Here is a 16,297-nt window from a genome sequence, read left to right as displayed (position 1 = left end):
CACACCAGCGTACGGCCAGGTATCATTCTCATTCGGTTTTCTGAGACACGGGCGCTTGGCGGTGATGGCCATGGCTATCCGAGTGTAGTGTCATACTGGCAGTCGAAGTGTGAGGAACCCCCGATCTCTTCTGAAACTTAAACGTAAACAACTGATTGTGAAAAATGAATTTAAAGTTTTACTGAGAAGAGACTGGATGAGTGGCTAGCGCAGAGAAACTATCAACTTGCGATTATTGTATGAGGGCAGGGAGAGCGTGTCTTCCCTCACCAGCAGCCTTCCTCAGCCTCCTTCCCTCTCCCTGCAATACGAGGAAGATATGTTTCTCATAACGGCAGTAGACCCGCTGGGAGACCAAGATTAGTTTGTCCTCCGGTGGAGGTGAATCATACATTACTTCCCAGAGAGTCAACTGCATCTTGCCGCTAGCAGAGGAAGGCGTCTCCTGGCCGGTCGTTATCGCACACTTAGGAACGTGTTGGTGAGATATATCTGTCCTCGTCGCTGTACATGTCCTCAGTATGTTCTTCATCTCTGTCTCTCTCTTTCCTTATAGTGACCGACATAACATGGGCAAATATGCCCCAATGAAGGCCATCTTAGATGAAGGAAAATTGATGGAGAGAGACAATTGATGTATATATTTCTCTCTCGTTCCGTGAACGTAGGCTTAGCAGATCTCTAACCCGATAGTGTTATCATATATACAAAGCCCAAGGCTACACTACTTCCAGTGGCGGGGTAACGTAAACTCTTATGGTGTGAGTATTCTGAGGAGACTGTCTGTACTCCCAATGATGCAGCCTCGCAAAAGTGAATTTTTATTGATTTCATTTATTCATATTTTTCAAATCCTCCAGATTCGTTAATACTTCTAGTCTCCTTTTCCCTTTCATTAACCTCTTTATATTCCATTCCAGTTAAAACCCAGCATTGATGTGTGCTCTTGTCCGCGACTGGAGCCACCAAACACATTTGGGCAGGTAGAGAAGGAACAGAGAATTGGGCCAGGTGAGGGTATTCCCTCAAAGGCCCAGTCCTCTGTTCTTAACGCTACCTCGCTAATGCGGGAAATGGCGAATAGTTTGAAAGAAAGAAAATATATATATATATATATTTCACACTATTCGCCATTTATATATATATATATATATATATATATATATATATATATATATATATATATATATATATATATATATATATATATATATATATCCCTGAGTTTGGTAAAGTGTGTGGAAGAAGAAAGTTAAGAGTAAATGTGAATAAGAGCAAGGTTATTAGGTACAGTAGGGGTGAGGGTCAAGTCAATTGGGAGGTGAGTTTGAATGGAGAAAAACTGGAGGAAGTGAAGTGTTTTAGATATCTGGGAGTGGATCTGTCAGCGGATGGAACCATGGAAGCGGAAGTGGATCATAGGGTGGGGGAGGGGGCGAAAATTTTGGGAGCCTTGAAAAATGTGTGGAAGTCGAGAACATTATCTCGGAAAGCAAAAATGGGTATGTTTGAAGGAATAGTGGTTCCAACAATGTTGTATGGTTGCGAGGCGTGGGCTATGGATAGAGATGTGCGCAGGAGGATGGATGTGCTGGAAATGAGATGTTTGAGGACAATGTGTGGTGTGAGGTGGTTTGATCGAGTAAGTAACGTAAGGGTAAGAGAGATGTGTGGAAATAAAAAGAGCGTGGTTGAGAGAGCAGAAGAGGGTGTTTTGAAATGGTTTGGGCACATGGAGAGAATGAGTGAGGAAAGATTGACCAAGAGGATATATGTGTCGGAGGTGGAGGGAACGAGGAGAAGAGGGAGACCAAATTGGAGGTGGAAAGATGGAGTGAAAAAGATTTTGTGTGATCGGGGCCTGAACATGCAGGAGGGTGAAAGGAGGGCAAGGAATAGAGTGAATTGGAGCGATGTGGTATACAGGGGTTGACGTGCTGTCAGTGGATTGAATCAAGGCATGTGAAGCGTCTGGGGTAAACCATGGAAGGCTGTGTAGGTATGTATATTTGCGTGTGTGGACGTATGTACATGTGTATGGGGGGGGGGGGGGGTTGGGCCATTTCTTTCGTCTGTTTCCTTGCGCTACCTCGCAAACGCGGGAGACAGCGACAAAGTATGAAAAAAAAAAAAAAAAAATATATCCCTGGGGATAGGGGAGAAAGAATACTTCCCACGTATTCCCTGCGTGTCGTAGAAGGCGACTAAAAGGGGAGGGAGCGGGTGGCTGGAAATCCTCCCCTCTCGTTTTTTTTTTTTTTTAATTTTCCAAAAGAAGGAACAGAGAAGGGGGCCAGGTGAGGATATTCCCTCTAAGGCCCAGTCCTCTGTTCTTAACGCTACCTCGCTAATGCGGGAAATGGCGAATAGTATGAAAAAAAGAAAAAAAATATATATATATATATATATATATATATATATATATATATATATATATATATATATATATATATATATATATATATATATATATATATTCTTTCTGTCATACTATTCGCCATTTCCCGCGTCAGCGAGGTAGTGTTAAGAACAGAGGACTGGGCCTCTGAGGAAACATCCTCATCCAGCCCCCTTCTCTGTTCTTTCCTTTTGAAAAAAAAAAAAAAGAGAGAGAGGGGAGGATTTCCAGCCCCCCGCTCCCTTCCCTTTTAGTCGCCTCCTACGACACGCAGGGAATATATATATATATATATATATATATATATATATATATATATATATATATATATATATATATATATATATATATATATATATATATATATATATGGAGGACAAGCTAGGTGGGGTTCGAGGATGGGCTGGGTAGAGTTCGAGGACGGGCTAGGTAGGATTCGAGGACGGCGCTAGGTAGGGTTCGAGGACGGGCTTGGTAGGGTTCGAGGACGGGCTTGGTAGCGTTCGAGGACGGGCTAGGTAGGATTCGAGGACGGCGCTAGGTAGGGTTCGAGGACGGCGCTAGGTAGGGTTCGAGGACGGGCTAGGTAGGGTTCCAGGACAGGACTAGGTAGGCTTTAGCTAAGTTTTTCAAAATGGGATAAGCTTTGTCTCGCTCCACCATGACAAAGACTCCTCCTCCTCCTCTTGTGTTGATATCTTCTCCGTGTGGTACTGTTGTATTATTTGTGGTGAACATTTTGTTTCTCTGGTTCAGTTTCTTCATCACTTTTGGAAGTTAGGCATGCAGTCATGAAATCACTGATGGTTCTGTGAATTTTGCATATCGGTGTTGTCGGTACGTTCTGCTGTCTGAAGTTTGATCCCTTTCGGTAACTTCGTAATAAAGAAGTGACCACCTACTGCTCCTACACGACTTGTGACACCAGAAGAGGAGAATTTCCTCATACGTTTTGAATTGACGTAATATTGCAAACTGCGTTAAGTATCACCATCTTATACCTTATCAGATCTCTGTGACAGCTCAGCAGCATATATTATTTTATGGTTCTTATCTGTTTTAAAGATATCTTTCACGGAAACTGTTAGAGGTGTTACCTCTTATACTGAAGCAGTAGAGCCACCAATATTTTTTGTGATATCTTAAAACGGCTGAAGTGCAGCATCACAGTTCCTCAGGATCTCCCATTGTCTTCATCCTACGTGATGAACTATCTTTATCTAGTAGCTACGTCATGGATGGCATGAAGCATGAGCTGATCTAAACGATTCTTTGTCTTATTTTGGCCTAAATGTTGTAATGCTTCAACATTTAAAAGTAATGAAACAAGCTGCTTTTTCATGAGGATGAACTACTTTTAATGACATGGTGTAGTTTGTGAACACTACAATCAGTGTTGTTGACACCTGATTTTTTTTTTTTTTTCATGTTTGCTCCGGCATAAGGCACGACTGCGAACACATAACAAGATATTCCGTTTCTCTGGCATGAAATTAAAGTTCTCAGAGATGCATTCCCGTGTGTGATGCTCCTCTATGGTTTTGCAGTCACCACACACTTACTTCTTTCCAACTCCCTGCCTCCGCCTGGCCAGTTATGATGCGTCAGACGTCTGGTGGAAGACATCTTATGATTTATGGTTAATTTATGAATATTAATTATTTCTCTGAAACAGAATGTTATGTATTATTGCATATGAGGCAGATATGATATCAACGATGATATGTTTCATAACATGGTGTAATTTACAGTCATGGGCGCATGAAGGCAAGATCGTCGTAAGTGATTGGTAAATCGCCTACAATTAACCTCTCTGAATCAAGGTAACTCATTGCTCTTGACTTTGAATGACGTGTATCCCCAGTTGTTACTCTTTCATGGCAGAGTTCAAGTGCTGGTTGATATCATGTTTTGCAGTAAAGTAAGTGATCCTTTGTTTCAGCTTCTTCATCAAGCATTTTCTCATTTTGTTCCTTATCAATGGATTGTAAATGACTCTGAATCAGAGGCACTTCCTATGTTTCAAGAATATTCTTTCTTACAAACACAACACTGAGCAACATGAGTTCATAAACAATTCCACACACCTCTTGCTTGATTACGATTATTGCTCTACAACATCTCATCATTTATGACCACTGAAGCAGACAATATACGTTTCCAGAATTGCTGGTACTACATTGACACCTGCTGCTACTATGGCAATGTTCTACATCTTTCTTCTGAAACTTGTTCCTGTATAATCAACGTCGATGGATTGTTTTAGGATTTATCATAAAGCAACGCTAATCTGATTCTGATACAGTGACATATTTCATGCAGGCAGCTGCTGTATATACTCTATCACTTTCCAGTATTATACAAGACGTAGGGAATATATTTAGTACTCACACAGTAGTTGTTATGTGACATCTACATAGCCTATATTGCCACTGACCAAGTTAAGTTTAATCTGCACTACAAAAAAAAATTAAGTTACTGAGTTTATAAACCAGGACTAACTACTACGTAACACATGTACAATACTACTACTACCTCTCATGTACATTACTCACCTACAGGTTCCAGCTGTGTTTATCACCCAGGTAAACAGCGAGTCATTTTCCAACGAATAGGATCCTCACTGTGTTTATATATAAAAAAAAAAAAAAAGGACATTGGTATAGCCTAACTCAACCCAATCTAGTCTAATTTAATGTGATGAATACCAAACTTAACCAAAATCATTAGTGTATAACCTGAAGGTCACCCCCCCCCCCCCCCCCCACCTTCCTGTGTGTGTGTTTTCCATGGCAGGCTGGGTTTGTTGCTAGCCTGTGAGGATCTTTATTCTCTGGCCGTCATACAGGATTGTCGGAATTAATGCGGGGCCGTCAGAGGGAGCTGTACTCGACTAACACCACACATAGCTTGGTTAAGGTTAATATCTCCTTCAAAGAGACTGCTACAACAACTACTGAACTATACAAACTTAGATAATTGCACGGAATAATGACCACATTGTCATTGCTCGTGTTGGTCAGCAAAACTTAATCAAGGTGTCTCCGTTATAATGATAAAAATAATGTTTATCAAAATGTTTCTTAAATCTATGTAGATTTCGAAACATCACTTCAGGATATCAATAGCACAAATTCATCGAAATATAGATATTTTTTTCAACAGAGAAGCAAAAGCAGATCTTTCTCTGTATTTGTCACTGGGCAGGAGACTGACAGGCTAGCCAGTCATCAAAAAGCAGTGGATGTTGTAACCAGAGGCACGGGGGTAGGCGTCGTATGACATGAGGATCCATGAGTGGGTCTCTCATGTGGCCTTGTTGTTGTGGTCTTTGGTATATAAACCCAAAAGATAAAATGCTGCGTTACCTGGCTATTTTCTTGCCAGTTTTTTCTTTACTAAAGATTTTTATTTGTTGAGGCTTCCATTATAAATGTTGGTAAACATACTTAACGAAGACCTTGTGGAAGAGGTTCCTGTCGTCAGTAAAACGAAACATAAGCAATTTCATATAGGGGAATGGTAGGCAATATACATTACGTTATTTCACTATGTTAAGTAATGCCATTAAAGTTAGGATATTTACATCTTCATCTTGGATCCGAGCTTCAATTATTTCTTCTATCAAAGTGATCATATTACACGTTGCCATAACGGTGTATGTTAAGCCTTGCATACGTTGAGGTACGATTCTAAAATCAAATGCAATGATATATATTTCCTCTGTTATCTAAGTCTCTAGTTGACTATGTTAACAAGCACAACAGAGTTTCAGTGTGAGGATAGAAGCTTTAACGCTTTCTTTGCAGAGTGTAACTTTGAAATGGATTATACCGGATGAGTTACTCAGAGAAATGAGAAACTAAAGGGAACTTAGAATACTGCCATGCCATGTATCATTATACAGGGATGATGATGTACCATATGCTGAGGGTAGGGACATTTGATGCTGAGGGAAGATCTCATGAACATGTACAGTAAATGATTCCTGATGATATAGTGATACTATTCATGAAGGAGATTTGTCTGGTTTACTGCAGGCAATTTGCTCAGATCAAATAAAAGCCTCCTGGCTTCCTGCCGCCTGGCTCACCACTTTTGAATTGTCACAGAAAAGGAAAAATGGGATTTTTTCCTGTATTGCATGTTTATTCATTGAGATGAACTAGCATTACCGCACTAACTCTAGTGTTACCAGACTAACGCTAACGTTACCGAACTCACTCTGGCGTTACCAGACTAACTCAGAGACATGAATCGTCAAATCTTGAGACAGTTCCAGTCGCTTGTGTCTGTTGTCTGCTCTGATGACACATGTCTTGTTTTCTGCATCTCCGCTTTTATTACTTTGTTTGTGTGTTAGACATTCGACGTATATTCTACATCATCCAACATTACATTATAACGATCATTGTTTAAAGTTATACCTGTTTGATGCAGTTGTTCGTCATATATGTGTGTAATACATTATGACCTACGTAGGCTATTCTCTTTTTGTAACAAATATTAGATGAAGGTTTTCTGTGACAGAATATCTAAGCCTGTTGTGAAGCCTAGCTTAGAAAGAATAACAAAGTATTCATTATCATTATTAGTAAAGTGGTTGGATGTGTTGCCCAGGGGATACAATACTTTATTATCATTTGTTAAATAAATACTCCTTCACCAGTTCTTCAACATGCATTGACATTATCTATTTCACACGACAATCATCCCTTATACAGCTTTTTAACTAATATTTGACATCTTTGACGTTGCATCACAACCACCACACTCCTACAACACATCCCCAGGACCCTCTGCCAAACTCCTACAACACATCCTCAGGAACAGTTCAACACGCCTCACAGGTGCAGGTGAGAGGGACTGGACTCTGGATCCAAGGTTGGAGAGGCTGGCTGGCAGCTCGGGGAGGCGGTGTGAATGTTACAGAAATAAAGTGGCATCAAAAGAGTCCATAAACTGATTCAGGATTTCCTCCCACTACGCCAGCAGTGGAGACAAACGTGGGCGAGGCGAGGCGACGGTGGAACGGTGAAAGAGAGCGGAGGGAGCAGCAGCAGCAGCAGCAGTAGAGGAAGAGGAGACAGAGCAGGTGTGGGGCAGGATGCTGGGTTTGGTGGAGACGAAGGCAGTGGTGCTGTCGCTGATGACGGTGCTCACCCTGGCCGCCTCCTTCCTGCCACTCCTCGTGCGGAGGTTGGTCCTCCGTCACCTCCACAGCAACAGTACACAGGTAACCCTCACACCCTCTAGGTAAAGCAAGTCGTTGTGTTTCATCACACTGTGTATGCAGCAGTAACGTCTCTTAATGATAAATTGTGGATATCATTGAAACCTGATTACTTCATGTCGGGAAAACTTGCCTCCCTGCTTTAGGTAAGGAAAGACATTCTCTTTTATTACATTATGTCCAACTCTTCATAACTTTCTCGGTTTCTCAATAACTAACTACAGGTGAGAGGGAAATGTTGTGGTGCTTTAGCGTCATATATTGTCTGCAACTTTAATGTAATTATTCTATTTTCAAATCTTACTGAAATTTGTAAAGGTTTTTGATTACTTGTGCATGGATAAAAAGTGAAAAACAAAATGGCCCTTCCAAATAATAGTTTTTCCGTTATGATGAGTATAACGTAATCATCGTGGAGCAGAAGTTTGAGTCGACCTTGCGGAGGTAGTCTGACACATCTTTACCCATATCCACACTGGCTTCAGTACACTGAGGCAGTAACACCTGACTTCCATGAAGAATTTTTAACTCTGTGTCACTCTGATTACCTTCGTGATAACTTTATCCCATAAGAAATTTTTTTATCCTTATGTGTTCCCTGGTGTTTGCCACATGTCATGTCCATAAACCTTTCTTCTCAGAAACACATAACGAGTTGGATCATTCTCTTTGAAAGCGAAGGATTCTTGTTTGTATGTCTGAGACACAGTTATAGGCTATTTTTAAAACAAAAACAAAATAAACAAAAAGAATGCAAAAGACCTGGAAGAAAAGAAATGTTTGACGCTAAAGATCCGGCTTACTGGAGCTCATGATGATGGTCAAGTTGACAGCAAGGTCCAGCAGGGGGACCACCTCACCCAGGTACAGTAGGAGGGACTTTACCTTATTTTGGAAGGAGATTCGAATCCCAGTCCTAAGACAGATCTGTCACCGTTCCTGAAAACACAGTACGTTTTAAAACCTAGTTATTGGAGGACATCCTGGACGGTGGTGTATAGATATCAATACATGTAGCGACCTACCTATACATATGTATCATCAAGGTTTATAAAGTACACATGTTGTCATGGCGTTGGGTCAAGTGCCCGGGGTGGGTGTCGATCCTTCCCTGTGTCGTATGTAGGGCTGATCAGTGAACAGTGTTCATCGTTCTTCCTTTTTCGATATTTTTCATGAGGTAATGAGAGGTAATTAGTGAAAGTGGGTGTGTGTATCTTGTGGCTTCAGTTTGCCTATTTCTTTGTAGTGTTAAGTAAATACCTATCACAGGGCTGTGTTGCTGCAACTGACCTAAACGGATCTTTTGACAGATGTTTCTGAGCGGATGTTTATGCTTCGGTGGCGGAGTGTTGCTAGCCACCGTCTTCCTTCACCTCTTGCCCGAAACTCGCTACTACATGCAGGAGGCCATGGACTCAGGCTTCATCCCGCAAATACCCTACCCGCTGGCTGAGCTCATAGTTTGTGTTGGTTTCTTTTTCATCTACATCATCGAGGAGGTCGTCCACTCCTGCATCCATCAAAACCACCACAAGAAGCAAAAGACAAATGAATCCTTAAAGATGAATGTGAATGTACAGACACCGTGCAAATCGAACTTAACGCACGCAAATACTGATGTAGATGTTGATGATGAGTGTCTGGAGAAGTTCTTGCATGAGGAGAGGGAGAGCAGCAGCCAGCCAGAGGTTGTGATCGCCACCCCGGCACTGGATGAAGGTTTGTCTGTGATGCGAGCTGTGGTGGTTGTGGTGGCACTCTCACTACACAGCATCATGGAAGGCTTAGCGCTTGGTTTGGTCCACAAGCCGAAGGACGTATGGCTGCTCTTTGGTGCTCTCTCTGCCCACAAGTTGATCATAGCTTTCTGTATGGCAATGGAATTATTAGAGGTTGGAGTAACTCTGACGCCATTCATGGTGTCCATGATAATATTTTCTCTGGCGTCTCCCATCGGCGGCCTTGCCGGGACGCTGGTGACTTCCATGATAGCGGAAACCACTGCCTCTGGAGTCCTCGTACCTACCTTCCTGCAGGGGTTTTCTGCCGGCACCATCCTATACGTCACCTTCTGCGAGGTGCTGGAGAGAGAAAGAGCCAGGCCACGGGGAGGCCAGGTCAGGATGTGGACTTTCCTAATAGGATTTGTCTTCATGGCGGGGCTACAGGTGTTGGACACATACGTCCCTGTAAGTCCAGAGCAGAGCGCCACCCCCTATGTAAACCTGACGGCCGACAATGTGTCTTTACTTTCTTATGCTAATGTCTTAGACGATATCACTCCTTCCGTGTTTTACACTGATGTTTGGGAGGACACTGATTTAGGCTCTTACACTGAGGCCTGGGAAGACACCGATTTAGCCTCTTACACTGAGGTTTGGGAGGTCACTGATTCAGCCTTTTATAATGAGATCTGGAACGACACGACGTCACTCCTTTACAATGAGGTCTGAGAGTGTGAGTAAACAGTGTCAGATGGCAACACCTCAGCACAAAATATTCCTCAGCTCACATGAAATGAGACTTTGATGTCACCATTAATGAGACATTGATGTCACCATCTCAGAAATTTTCTCACAGCGAACAAGAAGACACGGGCAAAACATACCCTAATGGTGGCCATTTCGGGTGAAAGAAAAATAGTAGTAGATAAAGAACGAGGAAATAAATGAGTTCCTCAAGTGTCTGATATATTCATTGTTTGTTATTGTCTCTTACTTTGTTACTCTTATCGTCAATAAAGTTGAGATATCAGTTTTTTCATTCTATATTTCTACACTGAAGAGCCAGCAGTCACATGTCATCATATTATAACGTCTTTTCTAACCTTCATGTCATTGTGTCTATCTATATAGCAGGTCACCCTGGGAGATGTTGACCTTCCTGTCCACACCAGTATGAGCGACCTCAGGCCAGACACGTGACGTGCTGGGAACGTGGTTAGCCTTCTGCATTGCGCATCTCTGATTGGTTGATTGCGATAATGTGACGTTGACAACATGACGGTGAAATGTTACTGACCATCATCAGTTGTGGTGCTGCTGTGTACGTCTCGCATATCCGGCTTGATGACGCCTTCTTGAAGCTGTCATGACAGTTGCCTCGAACATTTGTATCTAAAGCCCAACATTTTCCTTATATGAAATTCATCGGATCATTTTTCTCAGTAATTTGGCCATATTTCAGCCAAAGCTCAAGAAATATGGCACAGTCATTTCTTTTCTTACACACGGCAGACGAAAGTCAATGAGTTTTCTTGAGGCTAAAATCTACCACATGATCTGGCCTATAAATCTGCCAGTAATGCACATTTCATCCAATCATCAACAACTTCAACAATGGGGAAAATTATCACGTGATTCTACTCAGAAAGTGATAAACCACCTTTGAATGGCAGAGTTATCTAATCACAGAGGCTTCAGGACCAGGGGGGACCTGCTGGCACGTTGATACAACCCACAGTACATGAAGTACGATCGGTCACCCACCACTCGCCCGTCCGTCACATCACATTATCTTCTGTATCATAGTTAGTGATAAGAATCATCGTACCGTTCCTACCAGTCTCCAGTTTTCTTGGTTGGAATGTTCATTACATGTGACAGTCAAATGATACATGACATCAGCTACTCAGGGAAGTGAGGCTGACTCTAACGTGTTTGACACATCAGCGTCAGGGGTGAGTGAGGGCAGACATACTCAGTGTCACAAGGGAGCGGCCAACACTTTACATAACCAGCCTTACCTCGCATGTTGTGTGGTATAGTAAATAATTTCCAGTGTGTGTGTGTGTGTGTGTGTGTGAATTTACATAATTGATCGCCGTTTCCCGCGTTAGCGAGGTTGCTCCAGGAAGAGACGAAGAAAGGCCGCATTTACTTGCATCCATTCTCTAGCTGTCATGTGTAATGCACCGAACCACAGCTGCCTACCCACAACCAGGCCCCACACAACTTTCCATGGTTTACCCAGGACGCTTCACATGTCCTAGCCTAACCAGGTGTTCAGTGGGAAGATGAACAGCCGAGCAGACTGTGGACCGACTGCCGCCACCTGAACGTTAAACAAAACCAAAATTTGCTACGCCTACAGGGCCACCCCCCACCCCCACCCCCCCTCCCCTACTTGAAGCACTTCCACCTTACACCAAGATCATACCTTCTCTCAAATCACACACAAACGTACTCATGTAAAAAATCAAATAAGTACCATTTGCCACAGATCAACCACACTGTTAAACAGATCGGTTATGAAAACTGTACACTACCGTGACCAACTGGTCATCTACCCGTCACTGCCATGATACTTACAATATCTAATAATCAAATCCTTATATACCTCTCCTGCTACGCCTGTGGCCTCCCAACATATCAAACTTTCAAACCAAATACTTTGGCCCACTTGCAGTCAGTGTTACCACTTTCTGACGCCTCGCAAACTTCTCGTTACACAACAAAATCCCAAACTTCTGGAAACTTGCCAAACTTTCTTCAGACCCGCCAACTTGCCTCCCTGCGTCCGCCCTGTCACTGTGGTCGTGAGTGTCCCTCCTCCTCCTCCTCCTCCTCCCTGGGTATCGGGAAGGTCATTATCAGCAGTGGTGAACCAGCACTAAGGTGACTGTCAAGTTCCCCTCTCTGGCCCAGTTGCCAACTTTTCTTTCTTGTGTTGTTAACCCTTAACTCCTCAAACTCATTACTATCTGACAACATGATACTTGACAACATGTAATCACACAACTTTCGTCTTAACGCTACATTTTTCTGCGGTTCACACTTTGCACTGACCCTCACTAATGGCAGAATCTTGTCATAAAAGTAGAATTCGAGAGATGGGACCCACGAGTCCAAACTCTCTGCCGTTCGTGTAGAAATATGTGTTTACACTTGTAGTACGTCGCCTCTGACGTTGTCAAACATCACATCAGCGCCGGTCAACAATCAGTCTTGCGTCGACAGACAGTCACCTCAGGACTGGGGGTTGGGATAAGTCGAGGGCGGCAGGAGGCTGTAGGTCAGTGTGGCTTAGGTGAGGACGGTGAGCGGTCGGTCGGTCGGTCGGTGGTGAGTTGTGCCGGCCGGAGCAAGCGCGCCCTCCCGCTGGAGGGATCTGTGAGTTGACAGTATGAAAAACCTTTCATGTTGAAGCATCCGGCAGCAGATCTCTCCACTCCCATGCGTTTCTTGTGTTGCTTAATTTAGGAATATGTCTGAGTGCGTCATTAAGCCAGAACATGTGCATCAAGTTGAGAACAAAGTCGAACACCTTCCCTAATGATCCTCTGCGCCGCTGCTCTCGTGACTCCGCCGCAGGACAAAATTTAAACCTCAGAAATATTGAGCAACCAGAATGGTGACCCCATGTTACCTCCTCCCTTTTCCCTTGTCTGAAACACCATGACGTCTGATGTTGTAAAGATAATAACATTAATGATAATGATAACAATAATGATAATAATGATAATGATAATAATTATTATTATCATTATATTATTATTATTATTATTATCATTATTATTATTATTATCATTATTATTATTATTATTATTATCATTATTATTATCATTATCATTATTATTATTGATATTATTATTATTATTATCATAGTAATAGAATTAGTTGTCTATGAAATGACTACAACGAAAGGCTGAAAATAAATGGTAACGGGCAGTTATAAGAAGCTCGACATTAACAGTCTTTACACAACAAACTGTCCAGCATGAGGGATGGTTGGGCGCTGTTCTTGTGGTGGTCTGTGTGAGCTAGGATGGATCCGATGCGAATCTGGTGCTTAACTGCTACCTTGGGACAAGGAATCCCTGGTAACGGGGGTAACGGTCGCGGGGATGATTCGCAGTAGCTTAATCGTAAAACAGTTGGATGAGGTCTACATGATGGTTGACGGGCGGTGGAAGGTTGTTAGAGAGTGGGTCGCCTCTTCGTAGGTGATGTACAAGTGACCAAGGATGATCTTGCATGTCCTTTCTGCACCTTTTTTTAATGAAGACCCCCTGTTGTCTGGTGGATAATGAAGACCCCCTGTTGTCTGGTGGATAATGAAGACTCCCCTGTTGTCTGGTGGATAATGAAGACCCCCTGTTGTCTGGTGGATAATGAAGACCCCCTGTTGTCTGGTGGATAATGAAGACCCCCTGTTGTCTGGTGGATAATGAAGACCCCCTGTTGTCTGGTGGATAATGAAGACCCCCCTGTTGTCTGGTGGATAATGAAGACCCCCTGTTGTCTGGTGGATAATGAAGACCCCCTGTTGTCTGGTGGATAATGAAGACCCCCTGTTGTCTGGTGGATAATGAAGACCCCCTGTTGTCTGGTGGATAATGAAGACTCCCCTGTTGTCTGGTGGATAATAAAGAAGAGCCATAATCGAGTATGGTGAGTGCAATCTGTGTAGATCTGCTTGAGTTGAGGTGTAGGGAATACAATTACCTCAAGTCTACAGAGAATATAGAGACGAGAGCTGGAAGATTTGTTGATGGTAATGACGTGTTCTTTCCAGCGAAGTTTGTCGACCAACCCGGAGACGTTTGTCACCTCACCCAGAAAAGTTTAATGAATTCCACAATCTGGAGGGACCTGGCGCCTGATGAGACGGTTAAAGGCGTACATGGTTGGGAAAAAGGTTGACGTGCTCAGCAAAGGTCTTGATCTTGTTGACAGTGGCATTGTTGATCCAGTTCTGGGAGTTGTTGAGGAAGCTCCGGAGGACGATAAAGTCCAGAGAATTGTCGTCGGTTCTTTCAACGGCACTAGAGCCATCGACGCATTGTGCTTCCATCGGTCACAAGCTTCCACCAAGCCATCGTTTATATAAGGATTAGGAAACAAGGATGCCATAACTGTGTCCTGTGGCGCACTGCAGGTGAGGGCCGGGAAGGTGCAGAGGCCCCTCGGTAGCATACAGCCTGACAACACTCGGTAGGGAAGCTAACAAGCAAGGAATGAGACCTCTACAACTCAGTGTTGATCCTCTACAACTCAGTGTTGATCCTTTATAACTCAGTGTTGATCTTCTACAACTCAGTGTTGATCCTCTACAACTCAGTGTTGATCCTTTATAACTCAGTGTTGATCTTCAGGGTTGATCCTCTACAACTCAGTGTTGATCCTCTACAACTCCTTGTTGATCTTCTACAACTCAGTGTTGATCCTCTACAACTCCTTGTTGATCTTCTACAACTCAGTGTTGATCCTCTACAACACCGTGTTGATCCTCTATAACTCAGTGTTGATCTTCTACAACTCCGTGTTGATCCTCTACAACTCCGTGTTGATCCTCTATAACTCAGTGTTGATCCTCTACAACTCAGTGTTGATCCTCTACAACTCACTGTTGATCCTCTATAACTCAGTGTCGATCCTCTACAACTCAGTGTTGATCCTTTATAACTCAGTGTTGATCCTCTACAACTCAGTGTTGATCCTCTATAACTCAGTGTTGATTGCTTTGTTATACGATCATGTCATGGTTGACTCAGTCGAGAACTTTAAGTCGACAAGAGTAAGAGTCACAGAGGTCTTGTGTCTCTTGAGGTTGTAATACACAGTCTAGCTAACAGTTGAGTGAGTGGACAGTACAGGAGGTCTTCATATTACCAAACTGTTGATAGTATATTAAACTTCCCGAGCCTCTGTTAAGTCCAGTCAAACGTAAAGCTTCCACAGAGTACGCCGGGTAGACGTGGCCCTTATCCCCAAAGCAACACTCTAAGTCTCGAGAAAAAGCCTCATAATTTGTCATCGTAAAGTAAAACACGGAGAATGATTTATATGAATACCATTTCTGTATGAACGCCAGAATTTTTATACATTTGGAAAGCTGTAAGAGAGCTCTTGTGACACACTCGCTCGCACACACTGGGTCGATGCACTCACTCGAGAGTAATTACCAGGTCTGTGCGATACACTGCCTTTGAAATGAAATTAATTTAACTGGTAGATAACTAATTAAGTTAACGGTTCAAGGTCTTTATCAAACGTATTTTCTGTATCATTTTATGTTATTGTTTATTTGTGTGTGTGTGTGTGTGTGTGTGTGTGTGTGTGTGTGTGTGTGTGTGTGTGTGTGTGTGTGTGTGTGTGATACGTGATTTAGTTGTTTCTTTAACATGTGTCGCCTGAGGATGCTGCCCTTGAGCATGACGGAACTATCCTCCGTCGTAGGACAGTCTGGCCAGCAATCTGACTTCGAAGTGTCACGTTAACACCCACATCATCTTACACGGATGCAACATCGTGCTCAAGGATCGTACCATCGTGCCCAAGGATCGTACCATCGTGCCCAAGGATCGTACCATCGTGCCCAAGGATCGTACCATCGTGCTCAAGGATCGTACCATCGTGCCCAAGGATCGTACCATCGTGCCCAAGGATCGTACCATCGTGCCCAAGGATCGTACCATCGTGCTCAAGGATCGTACCATCGTGCTCAAGGATCGTACCATCGTGCCCAAGGATCGTACCATCGTGCCCAAGGATCGTACCATCGTGCCCAAGGATCGTACCGTTGTGCTCAAGGATCGTACCATCGTGCTCAAGGATCGTACCATCGTGCCCAAGGATCGTACCGTTGTGCTCAAGGATCGTACCATCGTGCCCAAGGATCGTACCATCGTGCTCAAGGATCGTACCGTTGTGCTCAAGGAT

At 43.2% G+C, this 16,297-nt stretch overlaps 2 protein-coding genes across 6 annotated transcripts in view; both read left to right on the top strand.

The window, feature by feature from the left end:
* On the top strand, positions 1-10,393 carry LOC139746012 (zinc transporter ZIP1-like). Of its 3 annotated transcripts, XM_071656809.1 has the most exons (4): positions 18-481; positions 4,150-4,221; positions 7,391-7,634; positions 8,945-10,393. In XM_071656809.1, the coding sequence occupies exons 3-4, from the start codon at positions 7,506-7,508 to the stop codon at positions 10,085-10,087; spliced, it is 1,272 nt and encodes a 423-aa protein (XP_071512910.1). In that variant the 5' UTR covers positions 18-481; positions 4,150-4,221; positions 7,391-7,505; the 3' UTR covers positions 10,088-10,393. The 3 variants fall into 3 exon arrangements, with proteins under 3 accessions (XP_071512909.1, XP_071512910.1, XP_071512907.1); XM_071656808.1 differs by lacking the exon at positions 4,150-4,221 and having other exon boundaries at positions 1-481; positions 7,394-7,634; XM_071656806.1 differs by lacking the exon at positions 4,150-4,221.
* A 2,270-nt stretch (positions 10,394-12,663) lies between these two features.
* The window catches only part of LOC139745872 (uncharacterized), a 71,777-nt gene continuing 68,143 nt past the window's right edge, over positions 12,664-16,297 (top strand). For 2 of the 3 annotated variants that reach the window (XR_011712008.1, XM_071656506.1), the window contains exon 1: positions 12,664-12,697. The gene's annotated coding sequence lies outside the window, so the exon portion shown is untranslated. Of the gene's footprint in view, positions 12,746-16,297 lie in introns of all 3 variants that reach the window. The other variant, XM_071656507.1, reaches the window with a different exon arrangement.

This window comes from Panulirus ornatus, chromosome 63, assembly GCF_036320965.1.
Source record: "Panulirus ornatus isolate Po-2019 chromosome 63, ASM3632096v1, whole genome shotgun sequence".
In the NCBI taxonomy this organism is placed as follows: domain Eukaryota; kingdom Metazoa; phylum Arthropoda; class Malacostraca; order Decapoda; family Palinuridae; genus Panulirus; species Panulirus ornatus.
This window is presented reverse-complemented; position numbering and strand designations above follow the sequence as displayed.

Bases quoted from the DNA above. Each gene is read 5' to 3' on its own strand.
- LOC139746012 (XM_071656808.1), top strand. From the start codon at position 7,506: ATGCTGGGTTTGGTGGAGACGAAGGCAGTGGTGCTGTCGCTGATGACG. The intron at 7,635-8,944 runs GTAACCCTCACA...ATCTTTTGACAG, and splicing joins TCCACAGCAACAGTACACAG to ATGTTTCTGAGCGGATGTTT.